The sequence below is a fragment of the Pleurodeles waltl genome, chromosome 5 (genome assembly GCF_031143425.1).
Source record: "Pleurodeles waltl isolate 20211129_DDA chromosome 5, aPleWal1.hap1.20221129, whole genome shotgun sequence".
NCBI lineage: Eukaryota > Metazoa > Chordata > Amphibia > Caudata > Salamandridae > Pleurodeles > Pleurodeles waltl.
Genome location: NC_090444.1, coordinates 1,193,247,764 through 1,193,269,562, shown reverse-complemented (window position 1 = coordinate 1,193,269,562; position 21,799 = coordinate 1,193,247,764). Strand labels below are relative to the sequence as shown.

At 39.5% G+C, this 21,799-nt stretch overlaps 1 protein-coding gene across 6 annotated transcripts in view; it reads right to left on the bottom strand.

Annotated features, from left to right (window-relative positions):
* The window catches only part of SOBP (sine oculis binding protein homolog), a 368,137-nt gene that overhangs the window by 273,286 nt on the left and 73,052 nt on the right, over nucleotides 1-21,799 (bottom strand). For 2 of the 6 annotated variants that reach the window (XM_069235440.1, XM_069235441.1), the window contains exons 3-4: nucleotides 7,769-7,954; nucleotides 2,296-2,439 (exon numbers count right to left, since the gene is read on the bottom strand). The exons of 1 other annotated variant lie outside the window; for it this stretch is intronic. In XM_069235440.1, coding sequence (XP_069091541.1) covers nucleotides 2,296-2,439; nucleotides 7,769-7,954 — 330 coding nt within the window. The remainder of the gene's footprint in view (nucleotides 1-2,295; nucleotides 2,440-7,768; nucleotides 7,955-21,799) is intronic. 3 more of the 6 variants (XM_069235442.1, XM_069235444.1, XM_069235443.1) reach the window with 2 other exon arrangements.

Below are 21,799 nucleotides of genomic sequence, written 5' to 3'. Positions count from 1 at the left end.
GCCATGTTGTAGGTACATCAACACAAGGCTGAGCTGAATTTGTGCAGGACCTAGCTACAGCCACAGACTCGTGGGCCTGTGAGGATCTTACACTCTTTGTAAATATTTCCACAGGTAGAGGCTCTCTGTGTCACTCACTTTAAAATGAATGTTACCCCCCCCCCCCACAGGCCAATAGGACAGTGTGCAAATTGACTGCTTTTGAATAGAGTGGAACCCCAAACTTGTGGTCGGCTTCGCACCGTTTTAAGGGAGGTGGAAGGGTTCATCTGTCAGAATACATTTCACTTGTAGATTATGGAACATTTCCCCCGTCTTCTGCAGATGAATTCCACAATCCAACCATAGCTGAAAGGCAGTCAGCCTAGTATTCATAACTAGAGCTACTTTTCAATAGTCTGTTAAAAATAGCAAGATGTCATCTGTGCAGCATGAAACAGTGTGCTCAAATCTCCCGAAGGTGAAAGTAGAGATGGCCATATCAATTTCATACCAAGGCAGCAAACGGCTCCACTGCCAGAAAAAGTGAAACCTGGGCCATTAGGTTATCCTGCCTCACTGGGTTACAAAAATGTGCCCCCCGCACATGTCAACGAAAAACAATCGGAGCTCATTATTAGGCCACAAAAGGGGGAAATAAGTTGGTGCTTAATTGAACCAACAAAAGCTCCAGGGCAATCAAAACTCTTTCTAAGAATCTAATGTATAATAAAAGGAGTAGAGGCGCATGATATTCGCTCATACTGTGATGTTTGGTAGAGTAGCTTTAGACCCTTGTTACGAATGGCCTGATGTTAGGTTCATTACTGTTGCATCTGAAAAACAATCATAGCATGTGGTATGTTATGTATCATGTGTTCTTAATATCACCTATTGCAATTTATTCCCCTAAAACTGGGCATAACGTGTAGATTTTAGTTCTGACTGCATCAACATTTTCAAGTTCCAGTATTTTGTAGACCTCTTTCTTCCTTTTTATCCTGGCCGGTTTGACCAACCAAACTTTATCATGGAAGCAGTTTTATCACAATAGGTAATAGGAGTTAATAATTGTATCCACAATTATCAGGTCCTCACTTGTAATGACTGCCTCAGTCATAGAAAAACTATTGTAATGTACAGAGTAGTTAAATGTAGTGGATCACAGTTGCATTTCCAACACATCCATTCTACGTGGAATGTCTTGCCAGAACCAAAGAAGAGAGGCAATGTGGTGGCAGAGGCGTGAGATGCTTCATTCACCATGTTCCCGAACTGATTTCTACTTGTGTACATTCTGCACTTCTAAAGAAGCATGAGAAGTATGTTACAGTACAGAGAAGGACAACAACAGTGTGTGGTTTCTGAAATTAAACACTGCTTCATCTACATATTTTAAATACCTCACCCTCCCACAACACTCACCTACAGACACTTCTTCACACCATCAACACCCTTCTCTCTGGTCACTCACTCAGTCTCAACTCTCAACTCAGATTGTACAGCATATTTCTCCTCCAACCACATGGACATCAAAACATTTCTCAGCTTACTCTCAGCAGTTCCATCCCTGCAGTCTTAATCCCCACTGCCCACTCCAATTAATGCTACAAAACTAACTGCCTTCTCCTTAGCATCCACAGCCCAGCTCATTCCTATTCTTAAGACTTTCTGCCTCTCTTTTACTTGTACACAAACTCACTTGTTTATTCTCCAAATTATCAAACATCTAACCTTCTCATCATGCACAATATCCTTTCTGACATCAAGCTTTAACTATTCTCTCATTTCCAGAACTTAAGCTTTATGCTTCTAATCAGCCATTGTCATACTCTTACTTAAGAAATCTACTGCTGATCCATCCAAACCTGCAAATGTTCATTCAGTTTTACATATTCATTTTTTGAACATCTTGCAATACCTTCTTTTAATTCCTCACTACATTTCTTCCTTCCCACACCCAGTAACCTCTTTCAATCCAGCCTTAGAACTCTACACTTCATTGAAACTGCCTTTGTCACTTGCCCAACCTAACCACATATGTGCACCATAAAAATATCATCCATACTAATATTCCAGGATCTGTGGATATATCCACAGAAGGTTATACTAAGAAGATCTCTTTTAACAACATATCCACAGCAGGCCATATTAAGACTGTCCCTTGTGGGAAAGTGTTACGATTCTCGTCAAAAGACTCCAAAGACTTCTATGAGAAGAATATGGATCACAAAATAATATAGCAAACCTGGCAGTCTGGACTAAACAAGAATTTACAAAACTCCACATTTCATCCAGTCAGATCCACCAATTTACCTGTATAGTTTTGTTTAGGAGTATTTTTATATTCGTCTTTAGAAATGGGTTGTTCTAGGATGTCCTGAGATCTCCTCTGGAAGCGCGGCAAATCAGGCATCATTTTGAAAAAAAGAGCCAACTCCTCTGGCAATTTTGAAAATTCTGAAATATAAAGGGTTTTTACAGTATTTCATGAAAGAATCTTGCAGCTCCATTGTTTCTAAGATAAATGCTTCTTTCCTAGTCCTGACTCAGTGGGTGCACATTGGATCCTCTATAAGAAGGCCAAATATCTGTCAACAGTTCACACTGTCTAGGTAAGGTTTCAATAACTATAACATCTACAGTTACAAAATCAGTTCCTAGCAAGGGGGACCAAAAAAAGGGACATGTGCTTTTTGAATTATAGCTTTTGAGATTCCATGGATAGGGACAGTTTTCTAAATAAAATGGAATCTAATCAGCTTGGGGTAATTGTATGTGTATTGCTGTTAGCTATGCAATACTTAATCATTCTTATCTTACGTATGTGTATTCATTTAATTACCTGTCAGGGAATCTACTTCTAGACATACAAAATCTTTTTTACATTCTTGTTTCCAGCCATGCACACATCAATAAAATACATTTACTCACAAATGTCATAAATAAGTTCTGTCTGTAGCAATGAGTAATTGTTTGATTGCCATGCCTCACTTTTTTCTATTAGATATGTCCAAGTACAAACATATACTGGGGAATTGTCTAGCCTTGCCCCCCTCTCGATCATTTAATGGAGTAGTACTGCTGTACCTTACAATCCATTTTTAGGGAAGAAGAAAAGTGTGATCTTCCCTGCTAAAATTCAGCTGCTTCCTTTGTTGCCCTTTTACATAAGATTACAAAGATTGGAGTGAGGACACATTTCCATTTTAGGCCTGTTTCTCCAGATTGCATCAAAAGTGTTTTATTTAGGATAACCATTTTTATAAAAGAAATTTAAATATTTCTTGGGCCTATTGCAAATTGAGTCATAGAATTTTGACTACAGAGCTAGTGTGCAATTTACTAGGAGCCCCAGCTTCAGACATACTAGCACACACAGCTCTTGAATATCAAACAGAGGGAGGAACTGGAAAGGTTGCTGGAGTCTATGTGCTTTAGGCACATTCATTATCTGAACATGCCTACTAATGGGGATTTTTGATTTTTCAGTGATTGGCTGGCCTTTTCCTACCCTGTTGTAAATGTGGTAAATTAATATACCTTTAATTTTGCTACATAATAAAGAAGCAGTCTAGTAAATTGGATTCACTTCGAAGTTCCAAAATATACATGTAAAATGGTTCTAAATCAATTTTCCCCTTTGCACCATAACAAAATCGTTTTCACAGAGGCCATTAAGTGCCACCACTAGATGATGATAATTTACAATCAGCCTGTAAACCATATGGAGATATGAAAGCTAACCTAGAGTCATTATTGGCTAACAGTGGTACCATTATCCAGTGAAGCCAGAAATGTTGGTCAACCCAAGTTGGATGAAAGTCATGTTAAAACCTTAATGACCACTGGTTGGTCCTTTTAGTGCGGGGACACTCTCGGGAGCATCTGTTTCATTCATTCATTCATTATTTGTAGCAGTCAGTTGATAGCGTGAACTGCAATATGCTAAAATGTAATTCCCAACTAAATCCTCAAACACTGCTATGAGCTCATACTGTTTACAACTTCTCAATACAGTACTTCATAAGTTTTGTACATATGTTTACACCTTCACAAAAGCAAAACATTATTTTTGTGTAGTCTGTCTCCACGACTTGCTTCTCAAACTTTATCAGGTGATCATCCAAGAACACTTTCAAGAGGTACCAATTTGGATAAGAAAGGCTAGTTAATTGACATCATAAAGATGATGAAGTGACTGATGCACACACTGCAGGGGGTCTGGACAAATAAAAACCTCTCTATGTTAAATACTGCAGATGAAGAGTTTGCAAAATGGTCCTTTTATCGCTTAATCATGCCAACTTAAATACAGAGGTGTACATTGAGTGAATGGTAGCTGTTTCAGATTCAGGAAAGACAAACTTTGCTGTTGAGTCTGATTACATCTTCTAAGTGTAATTCCCACTGTGTCGGTTAACTAGGCAACTACAAGAAACACTGGCTAGAGCACTGACTCCTGATTTCAGATTAAGAGGCTATGTTACAAAACAACAAGCACTGGAAAAGCTAATACTTCTTGCAGTGTGTGAAAAGCTCTGCAGAGAATTAACAAGAAAGAACCACCTTCCAGAGGTGAAGGCTTTGCAAGTACCGCTGGTTCCGCAATAAGCCTCCGGTGTGAAACCCCGCCTACAGTGAAGACGCTGTTCAGCTGAGAGATCTGCTCTGGCTGCATTTGCTGTATACGACTACATTCCACATCACCAAACCTTAATGAAAAGTCAATGGGATAGAGTAACAATCCATAAAACACTCTGGTCTTGTGCTGATCACATGTGCACTCGAAACCGACAGGTAAGCTGTCTGTAGTCAAACGTTAAGAAGATGAGGTAGACAGATTCTAATACTCACTTAACTTCCCCATCCCAAAAGCATGAATGAGGTAAAACGTACATGCATTTTAGCAGACACTTCTCAAACGTGGCCACTTGTCAGCTTCAAAAGACAGAGTTTGCTATGCACTGTGTTGAACTGTACTTATATAGTGCTTTCTGATCCATTGTGCAGTCCAAAGCTCCTACTAGTTAGCAAAGCAGCTAATATGTTTAAACCTAGAAATCACAGATGTGTAGTCTCTACCATCACTGTCATATTGAAAGGTCCAGCAACAATATGCCTAATATTATTGGCTGATAGCTACTCAGTCAAGAATTACTTAACATTATTTTATTACCAGATCAGTGAGTTGTAAATTTGATCCAAAATAAGTGTTTTTTACTACGCTGACAGCTGGAAATGTAGAGTGTCACAAGTCCTACCCTCACAGACAAAAGTGGAGGATACAGGTGGATGGTCAGTCCACTACATTGGGAAGAGGTTCAGAAAAAGCTTGTCCTGGGCAATTTAAACCTTAGATCCCAAAGAATGTTTAGCTTTTTTGACAAAAGACATCAGTATATAACGAATCCTGAAAGTAATGAATCTCAGAACAACCAGATAAGAAACAACTTAATTCAAATGTATGTTCTTAATATTGAGTCCTTCATAACAACTAAGGCCCTGGCAATTTAGGGAATGGCAGTGCATAGTCTACTGGAAAATGTCTAAACAATGGCCAGAGAGACACTTAATGTTTTAGTTATCTGGTCTGTAGGTAATCCTTTCAGCCAGTTGGGATACACCACCTTCATATTGACATTATGTAAGGGAAAATCTATGAGATTATCACGTGTTTTCAGTTCTTTATCAAATTCCCAGAGGAGCGTCTCTTCCGTAAATAAAAGTTTACACTATTTTTTTCCAGTCAGGTCTGCCTGAACACAACCACAATCTTATCAAAAAAGCCTACGGGCCTCCGCCCCAGAGTTCTGACCACGGATACACTGGACTGAGCTGAATGGTTGTATCTCCTTAGTAGATCACCGGTGTATGCCCTCCGACTGACAACATCTGTCTGTGAAAGTTCTTCCTGTATGGATCTCAGAGTCAGATACCTGTGTGTGTATGTGTCCAACATCATTTGCAGTTTGAGACAGCCAATGGGGATATTCTTTATTTAGAAGGTTGAAAGAAGTTTTTTTCTATACAAATATTCCAATCTCTATAGGGATGTAGTTAGCACACATCCTACTCGTCCTTTGCCTTGAAACAGCAGTCACATTTTCAGAAATAAGGTGCTCTTACAGTGAAAGTGGGCTGACAACAACTGACCGCAATCAAAGCTCTTCTCAATGCAGGTCATCTTCAAACTAATACCTTTATCACAGATGCTAAAAAATGTTTGTTGCATGAAACTACTAAAGACGGTGCCCCACTGACCCTATAATGATAGCAATTTGAAAATAGAGCCAGACAAGTACAAATTGTTAACTATTTCCCAAAGGAGGCGCACAAAGACACTGAGCAGTTAGCCCAAAATGTACACCTCTGAAAGTGCTTTGGAGAACCTCAGGTGACACAAAGTCAAATTGATGAAACATGACAAGGGATGCAGCCGAAATACACAGGACGTCAAGACTCTTTTACTCTTGCAGAGTTCTGACCCATACACTGAATACACTGGCTTGGAATTACCGTGACAACAAAATCACTAGCACTGCCATCACAGATATCCTTGTTATATAAATGGCCAAGCCTCAATACATCACAGTGCGGAGTGACAAATATCATCTCGTCATAATACTGTCTCCAAAATATCAACTACAATATTATACTGGAGAAAAGTATTTAGATAAGCATATATTTAATAGCAGTGTAGATTACTGTACATATATGTAGACGATATTGTGGTGGTTGATATTCTGGAAACAATATTTTGGCAGAAGGATATTTAAAACTCGATGTTGGTAGAACACAGCATTTAACACATAGTAGTGCCTTTCGCTGCTCATATGTGTCATTCAGAAAAAACTCCAAGGACACCAAAGGTATGAGGAATTGTGAATCCCACACTGCAATATGTGATGACGTCTGAGGCTCGTACATGTGTAACATCAGCAAAGCAGCTAGTAGTGACCACCACGCTACAATTTCATACTGATCACAAGGCTACGGATAGGGGAAGAGTTTGTACAGCCCCAGAAGGCAGGAGAAACCACTGAAATATATACAGTTGTTCAGTTCCACTGTATTGAGTAGACAAGGTTGTACATAAAAAATCTGATGCAAGCCTACTAATAATCTGTCTTTCTCACAACATATGCTAAAGTCCGTTTACTGAGATATCAATATGAGACAAAATTTGCACGTTCAAATTAGCATAAAGGCGTACCAAGAAATCACAAGTGATAACTTGCTCTCCGGCAGAAGGTGTCAACACTGCTTGTCCCAGGGAGCTGAAAGCAGCACATGAAATAGTACAGAATAAAAGTCATCAAGGCCAGGCATTAGTACCCTAACAGCTAGGAGTGTATGAATCCATTATTCACTGACATAATTGGGCAAAGTTTCACATTTCATAAAACAACAATTTTTTTATTTTTTTCACTTACGCTAGTGACTACTTTTCCCTATTTTTGCAGGAAAATTCACCTACAAAAGGTCAGTATGCAAGTGTCTTTTTCAGGAGCACAAGTGAAAAACGATTAACGGATGTTTTGCTCGAACAAAATCAGCAAACACTCAAGTTTCTGCAAACATTCTTTTGGAGACTTTTCTCCCATGGTCAACTAAAAACGAAAATCACACATTTCATTACATTTGATGAAATGTGAAAACGTTTCCGATATTTATGTGGAATTTTAAGAAGTGAAGATGCACAATTTCGCCCATTCGCACTACGAACATCTGCCTTCGAGTCATGAATATTCAGTCAAAACTTAAAAAGAAAGGTTTGCGATCATACCTGCTGGCGGTTTTAGGAAAGGTGGCGGAATTAGGGGAACAACAATGGGGATATTCCCATGCTCCTTTGAACCTGCTGGTAAATCTGCAAGTCCATTTCCCGTGGCAAGACCTGAATAGCTTAAGTTTGTATTGTATGGCGAAATAACACTGTCTTCAGGTAATTTTGGTTTTGGCAAAGAGTTTTCTGGAAAAAAGAGATACAACACAGCAAAAGTGTTTCTTAGTTAAACATTTGTGCTTTGACAATTAACTTCCATCACAAGAATCTGCAATAAATATTAAGCACTTTTCCCAAATGTAATAGGCTTTAACACCTCCAAGTGAGCCATAGTTGTTCTATGTATGATTCAGCGTAGTAAAAGTAGCCGAATTTTTTGCACAGCATGCATTGATGTTGTCTTTGTTATCAATGGCCTGGCCACCACCCCAATCTTGACACTTTACAACCAATGTGACTGGTATGAATAAGGTGGTTGTTCCTTGGAAATTTACAATGACTAAGGCGATTCCTTACAGTGGTGGAGCTATTAATAATGCAGCCATTGGGGCTAGGGGCGTGATGGGCCAACTGCACCCCACTTGTGACTTTTTCTACACAGGCGGGGTAAGTACACCCATTTTCTTGCTTGCTTTAGGGCCCTCAGTACCTTTCCTACACCACTGATTTCTCGACTGACTGAGCGGGACCTACAGGTCTCTTACTTCCCACGGTTCACTCGGCCAATGAGCCAACCAGCCCATCATTCTGACAGGGCTGAGGGGTTGCTTGGGAATGGAACTTTACAGCTCAAAACCCATCATGTTGTTGAATGGAGTGGAACAATGGAAGCAATATGGGGGTACAAAAATGGTGGGTATGGTTCAACATGACATACTGTAAGTAAACGAACGAACGAACAAACGAATGAATGAATGAATGAAAGAGAATACTCTAGGATGCATAACGTGCCCTAAGTTGCGTAGCATTAAAATGCATGTAGAGAGTAGAAGAGTGGATGTAAAACACCAAACAACGGAAATGTGTTGAAAAAGGATCCGACACAAGACTAAACCTTGCTTACCTGCAATAGCTTTAAAGCACTATGCAGGTTCTTTAAGAGTAGACCTGTAAAAGCTTCCTCATTGCCCTACCACTACACATGCTCCAGACAGTATGTGCTTGAGTAATCCCACAAAACAGTCCACTGTGCACCACAGCCTGGGTCACTGGGATTTGTTGGCATTCATACTGCAGAGATACAAATACCACAGCTTGACATAAAGGTATAAGAAATACTCCTATTAGGTAGCCAAGTAGAGTTTCTAAAGATCGCCCCCAACAAGGGGGGCAATAGGACAAAGCCACATAGCTTCAGGTGTTACTAGAAAACCACTTATTCTGTTTACTAATCTTAAGCACGCCAGGGAACAAAGACACAGTAGTTTCCTTTTGATACAGCATTGTATCAAGTGTCTTATACATAAGACATGGATGACAATCACCTTTTACCTCGATTTCAGGCTGAGGAATGCGCTCGAGCCTTCATAGAACTACAAAATGCAGTACCATGTTGACTCATTTAGATGTTAAAGGTTCATAATTAATGACCTCTGGGTTTTAAATTTATGATGAAGGTCAGATTAAAGCTCAAAAACCCTACTTGAAACAATTTTATTTTGGAGATTCCCAAGGTAAAAATATGAGTGTGGCTAGGAATAGTAGTCCATCTAACATGGAAATATTAAGAAAAGGCCAGAACACCAGAACAATATTTATGCAGCAATGGCCCCCGGAGCTTATCCCCACATTTCTTCTCACACAGTATAGAAACCTCCAGTAGATGTTGTTTTGCCACACAAGAGTGCACCCAAGAATGAAGGATGCCACACTGTGTGGGGAAGGTTGAAAAGCCTTTTCCCAAGCATAGAAGTTTCCACTATATTGACCACTGTCCTTTCTTGGTATTCTACAGCAAGGAAGCTTGCAAGCCTAGAGTTTTTACTTTGGAATGATGATTCCATTACATTTGCATAGGCATTACTTCCATGCATCAGATCTACTATTAAACAGTTTAGGCTAAGCCTATATGAATCCAATCAATGTTTTATAGTGAAAAGTACAAGTGTCAATTTCGAAGGTAAGCAGTGTATGTCAGGATAGACCTCAAAACAAAACCATATGCTTGAAACACCAGCAGAATAGCATATGCGATCAATAGCAAAGTGGTATGTGGACTTAAGTTTCTCCTCCCCTTTGCTGTTATGTGCTGTTTTACGCATTCCATCTCTAACATTTTCGTGGCTTGTTAGGCCTTACTTGCCTGTGTATCATTTATTTATGTTACTTATCATATTGAGGACAATGTACGACTTTGAACCGTGCAGCACTTTTCTGTAACAACTTTGGATATCCGAACAATATGAATCTCTCCCACCTCACTAGAATAGATGAGAAGCATTTAACAAGTGCATCCATGCCTCTGCTAGCACAACTGCATGCAAATGAACAGGTATTCACATGGTGTGATATGTGGAGATCGAGAAGTTATCTGTTCTCAATGTGGACCTCTAGACCACTTGGGCTTTTTTATCTGATACCCACATTTTACCACAATACACAAGAAAAGTATATTGCATGTGTGGATGAAAGGAACATAAGCGGGCTACCACAAAACAGAAATGGGATACACACACTGGTCCTTACGTATGCACAAATGGAAACTGAGGTGTGGTTTGTCAATGTACACTACAACAAACTTGAAGACGACTTGACAACGGAATAACACACAGTGACCATCAACTGAAGCTTGAGAGGAGGTTATTCATCCTCAACACAAAGAATATGATCTTCTACCAAACAATGTTCTTGTGCATTCACACCATCTACTTACTTTAAAACCCCTCTCACCCAGTGTCTGTACATTCAAATTAATCAACTCTAAGTTGTGCTGCTGGTGGATACGTTATCTAGATTGGCAATACAGAACAAACAACGGAGACAGGGCTGCTAGGTACACTAGCCTGGGGGATGGAGATAATGTCAGTGTCGGAGGCTCCTTTATGTGGTTACCCAGATTGCTTAAGAAAAAACGCTTCAACTAGACTTCCCAGGGAACCCATCTCAACATGAGCTGTCTATCTGAGTACCAGGATGCAAGTGATTAATGGATGAATGATGAAATGAACATATGGAACAATGACCAAGCAAATGCTTAACAGGCTAAATCTGGGGATCACTTCTCTACGAGATTGACTAGGAACCTGGTGGTAGAAATGAAAGAATAGAATCATGTATGGGACTATTTGTATATACATTTCAGAAAAGGATATAAAAACAATTATCTACAAAAATCATGATAGAAATGAACAAAGAACATAAATCACCACCGTCTCATGCTACCACTTCATTTAAAATTAATTACAAACTCCCCACCACACATCTGGTACAATATGTAGCTTACACAATGCCTTTAAAATGAGAAGAAAATGATGATTCGACAACAAATGCAATACATTATTCATTGGAGCATTATCAAAAACTGGCACAGACATCAGGATCAATCCAAATGACTCTTAGCACAGACAGTAGTCCGACACAATACATTTATCAGTCAGCTATTGGAACATTTCCTGTTGTCGCCTCTATCGCCAAGCTGGCATACAAGGCAGCCATTCTGTCTACTAGCAAATGTAAACGGTCTGCTTGATCAGGCAAGGTGTAAGGTGTAATATGAAATGGCTGGCGGAGGTCCACGGGTGGCCTGGGAGGAGCCGAAGTGCAAGTGACAGCACAGGGAGGTGCACGGTGGTGAACACACCACTGCCTTCGGCAGACTTCACTTCAATGTAATTATGTGTAGGCCAAATATTTATTTTACCTATCCATAAATCGGAATATTTATTCTCTTCTCTTTGCTTGTCTTTGTAAACATACATCTGTCTTACTCTTGACAATAATTCGTACATATTGTCTTGCTCTATCTCTGTATGTCTGTGTTGGTGTGTAAGTGAGTATATATGAATTTCCACACTAGGGGCCATATGTACAAACACATTTTCTCATAGACACAGAATGGGTAAAACCCTTTGCTACATCTGGCCCTAAGGGCCTTATTTCGAGTTTTGCAAACTGGATGCTACTTCACAAACGTGCAAGATGTTCTTTCCACTGTATTACAACTGCATTATAGACCATACCACTTTTAATATGACGGACAGGATATTCGTCACGTTTTGGTGGAGTATCCCGTCCACAAAAGGTATATATAAGGACAGCCCTTAATCTCACACTGCCTATTAATCAAGATGTTCTTTTGAGCTTTTTCTTGTAATCAGAGATGCTAAGAAGTGGATCCTCAAAATTACCAACTACATAAACGTAGCTTCTGCTCATATTTTGTTTCTGGGGTGAAATCCTTTGAAACACGTTAATGCGAAAATTATCTTTTCCACTGTACGATACACAAGGCAAGTGTTTCCTATCCTTCTCCTTGCCACCTGACTAAGGTTTGTATGCATATGTACTAGTCGTTGTAACAGTACAGATAAAGAGGCTTTCAGCAGGCAGAGTTTTCTTCATTAGAACAAGTCTCTTAAACTTTGTGGTAATTTAGATCCTAATGCCAGCAACCTCCAAACACTGCTCAATTGTCCCAGTTCTTCTGTGTCGGTCAAGTATGAATAAATGGGATTATTAAAGACTTTCCAGGTTGTTTAATTAGCCGTTGGATCGTATTGTTTTGTTCAGCCTTCAACGTGAAAATGGCTGCAATGGCCATATTAAATTTCATTCGCGTGCTGATCGTATTATTCAGCATTGCCGTTACAGAAAATGGCTACCGTGTAGTACAAAGCGATTACAAACGGATGACTTACAGGACACTGCTGTAATGTTTTGCAGCACAGCTATTTAACCACAAATAAAAGCACCCTTCTCTTCAATGAACACCTTAAAATAGAATGTGGATACACCTACCGGAAGCAGTAATTACTAACACAAGGTCTATAAAACCACAAATTACTCGAACAACATCTGCAAACGATTAAAAAGCTTTCTAGAAGTCCAGGGGTCATTTCACGAACTAAAGAATGGAAGCAATTTCTGTGTTTTATTTCATTATCGATTTCATTCAAGCTTTAGACCATCAAACCATATGTAAAGGCATCCTATTTATTTACTGAGATTATAAAATGTTAATTATAAAACATCATAGTTCAGTACAAAATAAGGGCATGCCAAGAACACTGTGTTTTAGAAGAACGATAGCATAAACCAGAACAAATGCAAAACAAAAGGATCAGTAAGGAAATGAAAGACTAGGAGATGACTCTTCATTTGTAAAAGAAAAAAAAAACATGGGAACAGCTAAATAGCAGGAGTTAGCCGATTCTGTAAATAAGGATCTAGAAGAGACCGGGACGGAAAACTGAAGGATGCACAAAGGCAATGTGGAGGGAGCGGGTCCACTCAGATCTCCTCAAGGAACGAAGGTGACAAAGTGACTGACTGACCACATCTATAAAATATGGAGGAGTAACTGAATTGCTTCTTTTGAAAATGATACATTAGTAATTACATTCATATCACTACACAACAGGCAAATAGAGAAGACAAGGTAGGTAAGGAATTATATGGACAAAGTTGAGCCCAAATAAAATGCAAACAGAAGACTGAACAATAGCATGAAATAGAAGGAGAATGCCAACATAAAAGGAACAGTAGAAGTTTAGTCAAAATGGAACAAGTGAATAAATATGCAGTTTAGAAGCACATAAGGAGCAAAAGGAGTGACTCTTCTTGATGTTATACAATTGAAAACAACCAATGCAAGCAACCGGAAGTAACCAAGGATATCTGCTTTCGAAAATCTAATAACGAGTCAAAGAAGATATCAAGAATGCTAGTGGAAGTGGAAGGAGTGATATCTGCTAGAGGGAAAGAAATGAAAGAAGGAGTGAAAAAAGCTCAGAAGCTAGAAAGAAGAACATTTCAATCTTAGATTTAGACGAAGGAAAGAAATTGGAAGCCATCCAAATATCATTAGCACACAGACAAGTAGAGAGAGACTAGTTTGGCTATGTCAATAAAAGTAGGAAACTAAAACAGATTTGATGGTTATCTGCATGAAGTTTGTGTGAAAACAAAAAGAACATTTAGAGGATGTAAGAGACTTAGTGCATATGAAAAAAGAAGGCAACCCATACACCAAATGTCAGTGCAACAGATGAGGTCATAAATCATTTCAAGGACAATTGGAAGGTGCAGCCATAAAGACAGGAAAGAATCATGAAAGAATGAGGACTCAGAATATTTGAAGAATGGAGAACAGTTCAAAAGTGCCAAGATAAAAAAGGAAAATGATTTATGGTGAGTGTGATGGACAGAGTTAGACAAAGCAAGAAAATCAGCCTTAGTGGACCAGCCAGGTTGAAAGCCAGGCTACAGGTTTGGTAGAAAATTGTGAAAGGAAGGATATTTCAACAGAAGATTATGGACAATCCATTCAAGGATTTTAGACATGTTTGTCAAGACAGAAATAGGCACTAGAATGGAGTAAGAGGAAAGGTCATTAGCAGAAATAGTATTGGAAAGTGAAGTGTCTGGATTTGTGGGAGCAAGAAGCTAAGCTGAAAGTTGGAAAAGTTGCGAGTGATGTTTAGTCATCTCAAATTTCTGAAGAATATTTAATGTAACAATTGGTCTTCACAATCCATTCAGGAAGGAATGGCAAATAAGAGCAGCTAAAAGCAGAGAAGAGGGACAGCAAAAAAAGGCAATCTAGATCAGTGGTTCCTAATTTCTGGTCTGATGAACCACAGGGGCTGGAAAGCCTAGTCAGGGGGTCCAGAACTGTTCAACAAAATTAAATAATATTAACATTAATACATTAAAATTATTAAAATATATACAAATAAAGAAGCAAAAGTGAAATGTGAAATCTATATCTGATTGTGAATTAAACAAATTATTTCAATATTCAAGCACCTCTTTGTTGTAACTTGTTTTGCATTTCTGTGTACTGGTTTAAGGTTCAAATCATAGAAACTTCTTAGGCATGGAGGTTCCAGCTTCCAATAATTACTCAGCGGGGATCCCAGATTCAAGTAAAGATTCAGTGTGGGTCCACGGAAGTCCAAAGGTTAAGAACCTAATCTAGATCATTTAACAACACAATGTGCTGATCACCCCACTTCAACATCTGCCAAGTTTATGTAGGATACAACAACTGTAAAATATTATTAGACTTTGGCACCACAAAAACATCAGGCTACTCTGTTAGAAAGTCATACTAATGGATCCTTGAGCCCTGAATGTACATTAGCTTTCTCTCATGTTTATAAAAATAAATATGAAGTGATAAAGAAGGTAAAGAGTCTCCACTGGTATTTTAACATGTGATCCTCATGTTAGAGTGTTTTAAGATGTCTCATCAAGTTAAATGTTTATGAGATAAAGTTTCTACTTTGAATGCATACGGATACTGGAAGCACACCTTTGTCAGATTAAATATTCTAAGTTTTTACTTTGGATGCATCCCCTTGCCAGATGAAATATTCAGGCAACTTGATAATACGCACAAGATTAAGTGTTGGACCTGGCCCTTTTTACAGTGTTATCCCCAAATGTTTTGCCTCCTTCCCCTGTTTTTTCTTACCTGTTTTTGTTGGCTTTAAGACTCTGGGCACTTTACCACTGCTAACAAGTGCTAATGTACATATGCTCTCTGTCTAAAATATACTGCTGATTACTTTTTCCGTGATTGGCATAATGGATGAACTAGTAAGTCCCTAGTATAGTTCACCAGGTGTGCCCAGGGCCTATAAATCAAATGCTACTAGTGAGCCTGCAGTACTGATTGTGCCACCCGCATGAGTAGCTCTGCAAACATGCCTGCGGGCAATTTTAACATCCACTTGGCAAGTACAACCAATTGCCAGGCCCAAACCTTCCCATTTATTACCTGTAAATTACCCCTAGGGTATGCCAAGGTTGCCCCATGGGCAAGATACAGGATATTTAAAAGGCAAGACATGTACTGGTGTATTTTACATGTCCTAATAATGAAATACTGCTAATTTCGGTTTTCACTTTTGGAAGACCTAACTCTTCCATCGGGTAACATGGGGATTGCCTTGTAATATCTTTTAAGTGTAATTTTCCTTTGGGAGCAGATAGAGGTATGGAGTTTGGGGTCTCTGAATATCACAATTGAAAAATACAGCTTTTGATGGAGTCGGTTTTTGAATTGTAAGCATGAACATGCCACTTTCAGAAAGTGGGCATTTTCTTGTCTAACCATTCTGGCCTGCTGCTTGCTACTTCTGTCCTGGGAGTGAAAGGACTGGACTTTGTTTTCTATATCCTGCTTCCAAAGGTTTTCAAAGGGCTTGGCCTGAACTTGCCTTCAGGGACTTTAAAGACTTCATCTGCCAGCACCCAGGCTCTCTCGCTGAGAGTCTTGACTTGCCATGTGGTGCCAACTCCAATTCCTGGGCCCTTGGGAGTGAGTTCTGGTGTAACCAAGAAGAAACAAGCACCTCGACTCCAGAGCGACTTTGGAACCAGCACTGCTGTCCGACTCCATGCTGCTGCCTGCACTGGAGGAATGCTCCTGCTGAGTGCAACGACCGATGCTGCCACAATGCCTCGGAAGTCCCGCCACAGCGTGAGTCCAGAGTGCCATGTCACAGGCATCCGTGACACCCAATTCCGACTCTGTCATAACAACTGTGGCCCCGTGGTGTGATCGAGACACCACAAAGTCGACACTTCACATCTTGCCTGCTGGATTCATCAACCCCTGCCGAAACGTAAGGAACCAACGCCTCTTCACCCACACTGCATCACCTCTCCTGCAAACGTAAGGAACCGAAGCCTCACCTCCCCTTTCTAGCAATAAGGAACCAATGCCTCACCTCCCCTATAGCAAGAAGAAATTGACACTGTACAGGCTCCAGCGACGCCTTCCCTCACCGACTCTGTGCAATATCTTTATTTACTCGTTTTCTAAGATTTGGTACCTTTGACCCGTGCGACTCTGTGACCAGCCTGCACTCCCTCACGCGTTGTGTTGGCCTCTTGGGAAGGAGTCTGCCAAGAAGTCGTGACAGCCCCAGGGTGTCTAAGTGCTATACTAAGATTTAATCTTTAAAAAAAATTATCTTTACTTGTGTGTGTTGCATTTTGTCATTTGGGTCTTGTTTAACTCAGATAAATACTGGCTATTTTTCTAAACTGGAGCACTTCTGTAGTGTTTTCACAGTGTTACTGTGTGCGTGTGTGTGTGTACAAATCCTTCACACATTGCCTCTGAGATAAGCCTGACTGCTTGTGCTAATCTACAAAGGAGGTCAGCAAGGATTATTTTAACTGTGTGGTTCCCTTAACCTGACTAGAGTAAGGGTCCCTACTTGGACAGGATGCAAACTACTGCCAACTATAGATCCAATTTCTAACAGTAAGACATACATATTTTATGTTAGAAGGAACTCAATTATATTATTTTAGTCAGTAATGTTAACTTGACCCTAAAATTCGTTGATGCAGGCGCTCCCATAACACTTCCGGTATGAGGAAATGTTGCACTGAGGTTTACAGGTTGTCTAAGCCATTACATAGGATGGAGTGCAGGGGCAAAATCCCAGCGGTAAGAGTGACAGTACTACTCCCACAGCAAGTAAACAAATGAAAACATAAACTTTATTTGTTGTAGTTATTAAAACAATAACAAAAGAATAGAAATGCTATACAGATAAAGATATATTCCCAATCTCGGAATAATACATTTAAAAGAGAATCACTGGGCCTTATAATATATTACAAAATCTCAAATGATTCTTACAGGGTGTATCAGGGTGGTACAAGCATACATTACAGACACCCCCCTGACCACCCCACATACTGGGCATCTGAATCCTCACTGACCACCATGGACATATGCAACATGCAGATTCAAAATGCTCACTCCAGGCCCAGTCTATTGATAAAGAGGAGTCTTAGCTGTTAATCTAAAAACCAAAGCCTATTGAGTGAACGAGCTAACATACCTACTGTTCACATTCAATAAGACCTTGATACTACATTTGTAACAGCATTTTGAAGCGTGTCTCCTGCATAAAACTTACAGTCTGTTATGACTCCTTTGAAAGCAAAAGATTTTTTACCTTGGTTTTTGGCTCATTCATAAAATGGGAATTACAACATATGTGTCATTCAAATTGAAATGTAAAACTTACTTAGCATGCACAACGTAATCATTGGCAATTGTAGAGTTCTTCAGTTTTCTTGATCATTTGTTTACTTAAAGACTACCACATACCACCTCTCTCCTTACCCGAAGGAACTGCTCCAAAAACTTGCCTTGTCTTCAGTAGATCATTTAACAAATAATATACCTTAATCAAGTGAATGATGCCCCCAACACACAAAAGGGATACTAACCCAAAACAATACTGCATCCAACTTAGAAGTAATCCAAAAGACACAACCTCTTCTTTAGCCAGTTGTAAACCACCTAGCTGCCACTTGCCTTAGCAGAAAGTAAACAATTCCATCTCTTGGTCCTCGATCTATGACAATCTAAATATTGACATTACTTCCCATATCCCAACTCAATGGAAACAACTAAAGTTTTCAAAGGTATGAATTTAGAACACTGCTCAGGTGACTTCTGCCCCTTAGGGGTACAGAAGGAATATAAAGGTATCTCCATATGAAAGGCCTGACGAACTACATATTGGTAAGCATATCCAGGAAACTAAAACAATAATGAATTATTCCCCTTTATGATCAAGACATACATAGCCCCACCAGAATCTCCATGTTGTTTAACACGTGCAAAACCTTTCAGACAATCAGCATGGATTTTAACACATACACAATGTACACACCGCTATATTTCAAGATTATGCCTAGCATAACATAAAACTCAAACATATTGAATTACCATATCTCACCATCAAAAGGCAAAATGTCTCAGCCTGAACAATGACAAAACATAAATTCTTATGGTGTATTCAAAACTTACAATCACCAAATGTTTTCTACATTACACAAAGGACCTCATTACGAATGGCCTGTAATCACTGGCAGTTTGTTTAATAACATGAGAACATTTGAGGTAATGTGTTGAATTCTGCATGTTGTTCCCTAGTATACCTGCTTAAATCAGGTGAAATTACTTTCAGCAGTGGTTCCACTGTAATCATAACTGTATTGTGCCCAGAAACTCTCTATTACTAGTTCCAACTGAATATATGAGCCAGTCCTAATAAGAACCTGAGTGGTAAAATGTTCAACTGCTGTACAAAGAGGCACTGAACACCCTACTGGTCTGAAACATACTAAACGTCTGCCTACTAAAAAAGCAAGTAATCAATATTCCACAAAAAACAATGTTGAATAAACAAAACAAATTGTAGAGTTTCCCATTTTACCTAATAGCTTACAGTTTAAAAAGTCTTGCTAGCTATAACTAGAATGACAACTGACTTTCAAAACAGTCATAATCCTTACTAAAAACTATATGCATTTGCATGCTAATCTACATGACAGCGGGAAAAATCAATATCCGACCATTCCAACAAGAACTTCAAAAGGATGAATATACAGACAAATTTCCTAAAACAACCCTAACCCTCCATCTTATAAAATACAGAAATGGAAAACTATAGAACCATTTCCAAAACACCCTGAGATTAAGGACTAACAGGCCAGAGAAAAATATTCTAAAAATACTTAGTTTATGCATATGAAGCATGAATGTATAGTTTGACAACTGAATCTGCCTTATGTTTTTCACTTTTTATTTGGTTTTCGACCTTCATAAGAATGACTGCCCTGCACCCTGGGCAAGTCATTCTTATGCCCATATCTGGTATATGTCAAAATGCAATTTAACTCGTTGCACTGTAAGAGTTGCAGTAGGGGCACTGTATGCTTTTGGATTCCTCTGTCACACAGTGACGGCTGGCATCTACAGAGGAGTGGGGCTGGCAGTCAAATGGGTGGATACGTGCCCGCAAATAAAATAAATAAATAAAACACTTAAATCGCAAGTCATCCTCCGGCCAGACGTCTTCTGCTGAGACTGAAGTGTAGAGTGCGGGCCAAAGCAAACTCCCTTGACCAATCCTGGCTCTGCTTACATGCCATAAACCAGCATGTGAGCCGCACTGTGATTTGAGGGAGCGGCCTCTCTATGCACTCCCCAGAGCACTGGAGGTCTGCACTTGCTCTCCACCCAGCTGTCTTCTGACAGCTGGATTGAGAGGCCTAAAGTGCGCATGTCAGGCTGGCCAGCGCAAGATGGCCGGCCAAAGAGACATGCGTACTTTAAACAGTACACATGGAGCCCTATGCCCAACTCCTCCTTCCTCCCTGCTGCCACTCAGTAGGCCCCAACTCATCCTGACACTCAGTTCAGGACCGGATGATGAAAAATAAAGGGGTAATGAATTACCCTTTTATTTCTCATCTCCTGGGCTTTGGGGGACATTTAAGTGGGGTGACGCTCCTCAACTCCAATGGGTCTAGGTAAAGTCTCCGGATGTGTGGTTGACTGCATTAAGACCCTCCATGGGACCTGAAGCTATGCAATATAGCAGTGTTTCTTGCAAATTGAAGATGGCTGGCAGTGTGTCCAAAGAATATCAATGAGAGGTGTGTTTTTGTGTGATTTACCAATACCAATCTTTCCCTTCACTAAAGACTTTCTCCAATTGACAACCCCTTCCTTTGGCTTTCTTCCAATTGAATATAGAGCTTGCCACTCTATAATGGATAACACAACTTAGGCTTTCTGGCTCAGTAAATGATTAAACTCAGCACAGATTCTGTTCATTAACCACGGTCTCTCCAAGGACTCAGGAAAAGACTTAACTCTGCTTTTTAAGGAACCATTCTTGAAAAAATTGTAAACACTGATGTCCGATTCAAGGAAGATGGACTTCTGCCATATGATGGTCTAATGAAGAAGTTGAGCTATTGTCTTGCTCAAATTATAGAAATACGAAGCTGGGCTTCTCATGAAAAATCATCCAGGGAGTCTTGCTACTCACCCAAACAGGTGAACCACAGCAGCTTTAGGGTCCTAGGCTTTGCACCAATTTCTGACAATAACTTGAAACATGGCAAATCATGGCCCGCAAGACAGTTAATTCCAGCAGTGACTTGAGGTGCTCAGAGATCTATTCTAGGTCATCCATCTGCTACCGGGGAACAACTTCAACGTACGTAATGCAAAGCATTTTCTGCTTGTTTTTCACCACAAGAGAATTTTCTGAGGATTCTGAAGCATGACAACAAGAAATAATCTGAAGGATTTGTTTTAGGATCAAGCCAATCAATGATTAGCCAAGTATCTCCATTCCTACTACAAAGACTTCCTCCTGAAGAATTAGCTGTGCAGCTTCAGCAGTAGGACTTCGATCACATGGTGAAATACATAACCGCTTGAATTGCTTGGGTGTTAACAGTAAAAATGCAATGTCATTTCCACTCTGGATTATTTGACAGTTTAATGCAAATGATTGCACATGTTAGTGCTCTCATGTTTTAGCTTTTCCTAGATCAGCCAGCAGAGACATATGCACAGGAAACCAAGAAAATCTCACTGGATGATCTAGAACTTTTGAGAACATTTTGAACATCTGAGGTTTATGCACATTTGAATACCTGATAACTTTTACAAGTTCTTTAATATTTTGACAAGCCTTCCATACTTCCTGTCTAATTCATAAAACAGGCATACATTTTTCACTGCTGCTTGATTTTCCCTATTAAATTATTTTAATTGGTCAATAAATGTCGTCTCTTATTTTTTTATTGTAGTTGAATTGTATTTATATTTGTTTACTCAGTCCTGTCATCATAGGAGAATCCTTTCAGTCCTGTCATCATAGGAGAATCCTTTTGGTAACTTTGAAAGGGGTTGGACAGCTTGTTCAGTCTAAACTAACCCACAAGTGTTCTAATTGGTCTAGTGGATTTGTAAGTTGTTTACGGTTTTAGCGTTCTGGAATAATGGAGCAAAATCTCAGGGATACCTCA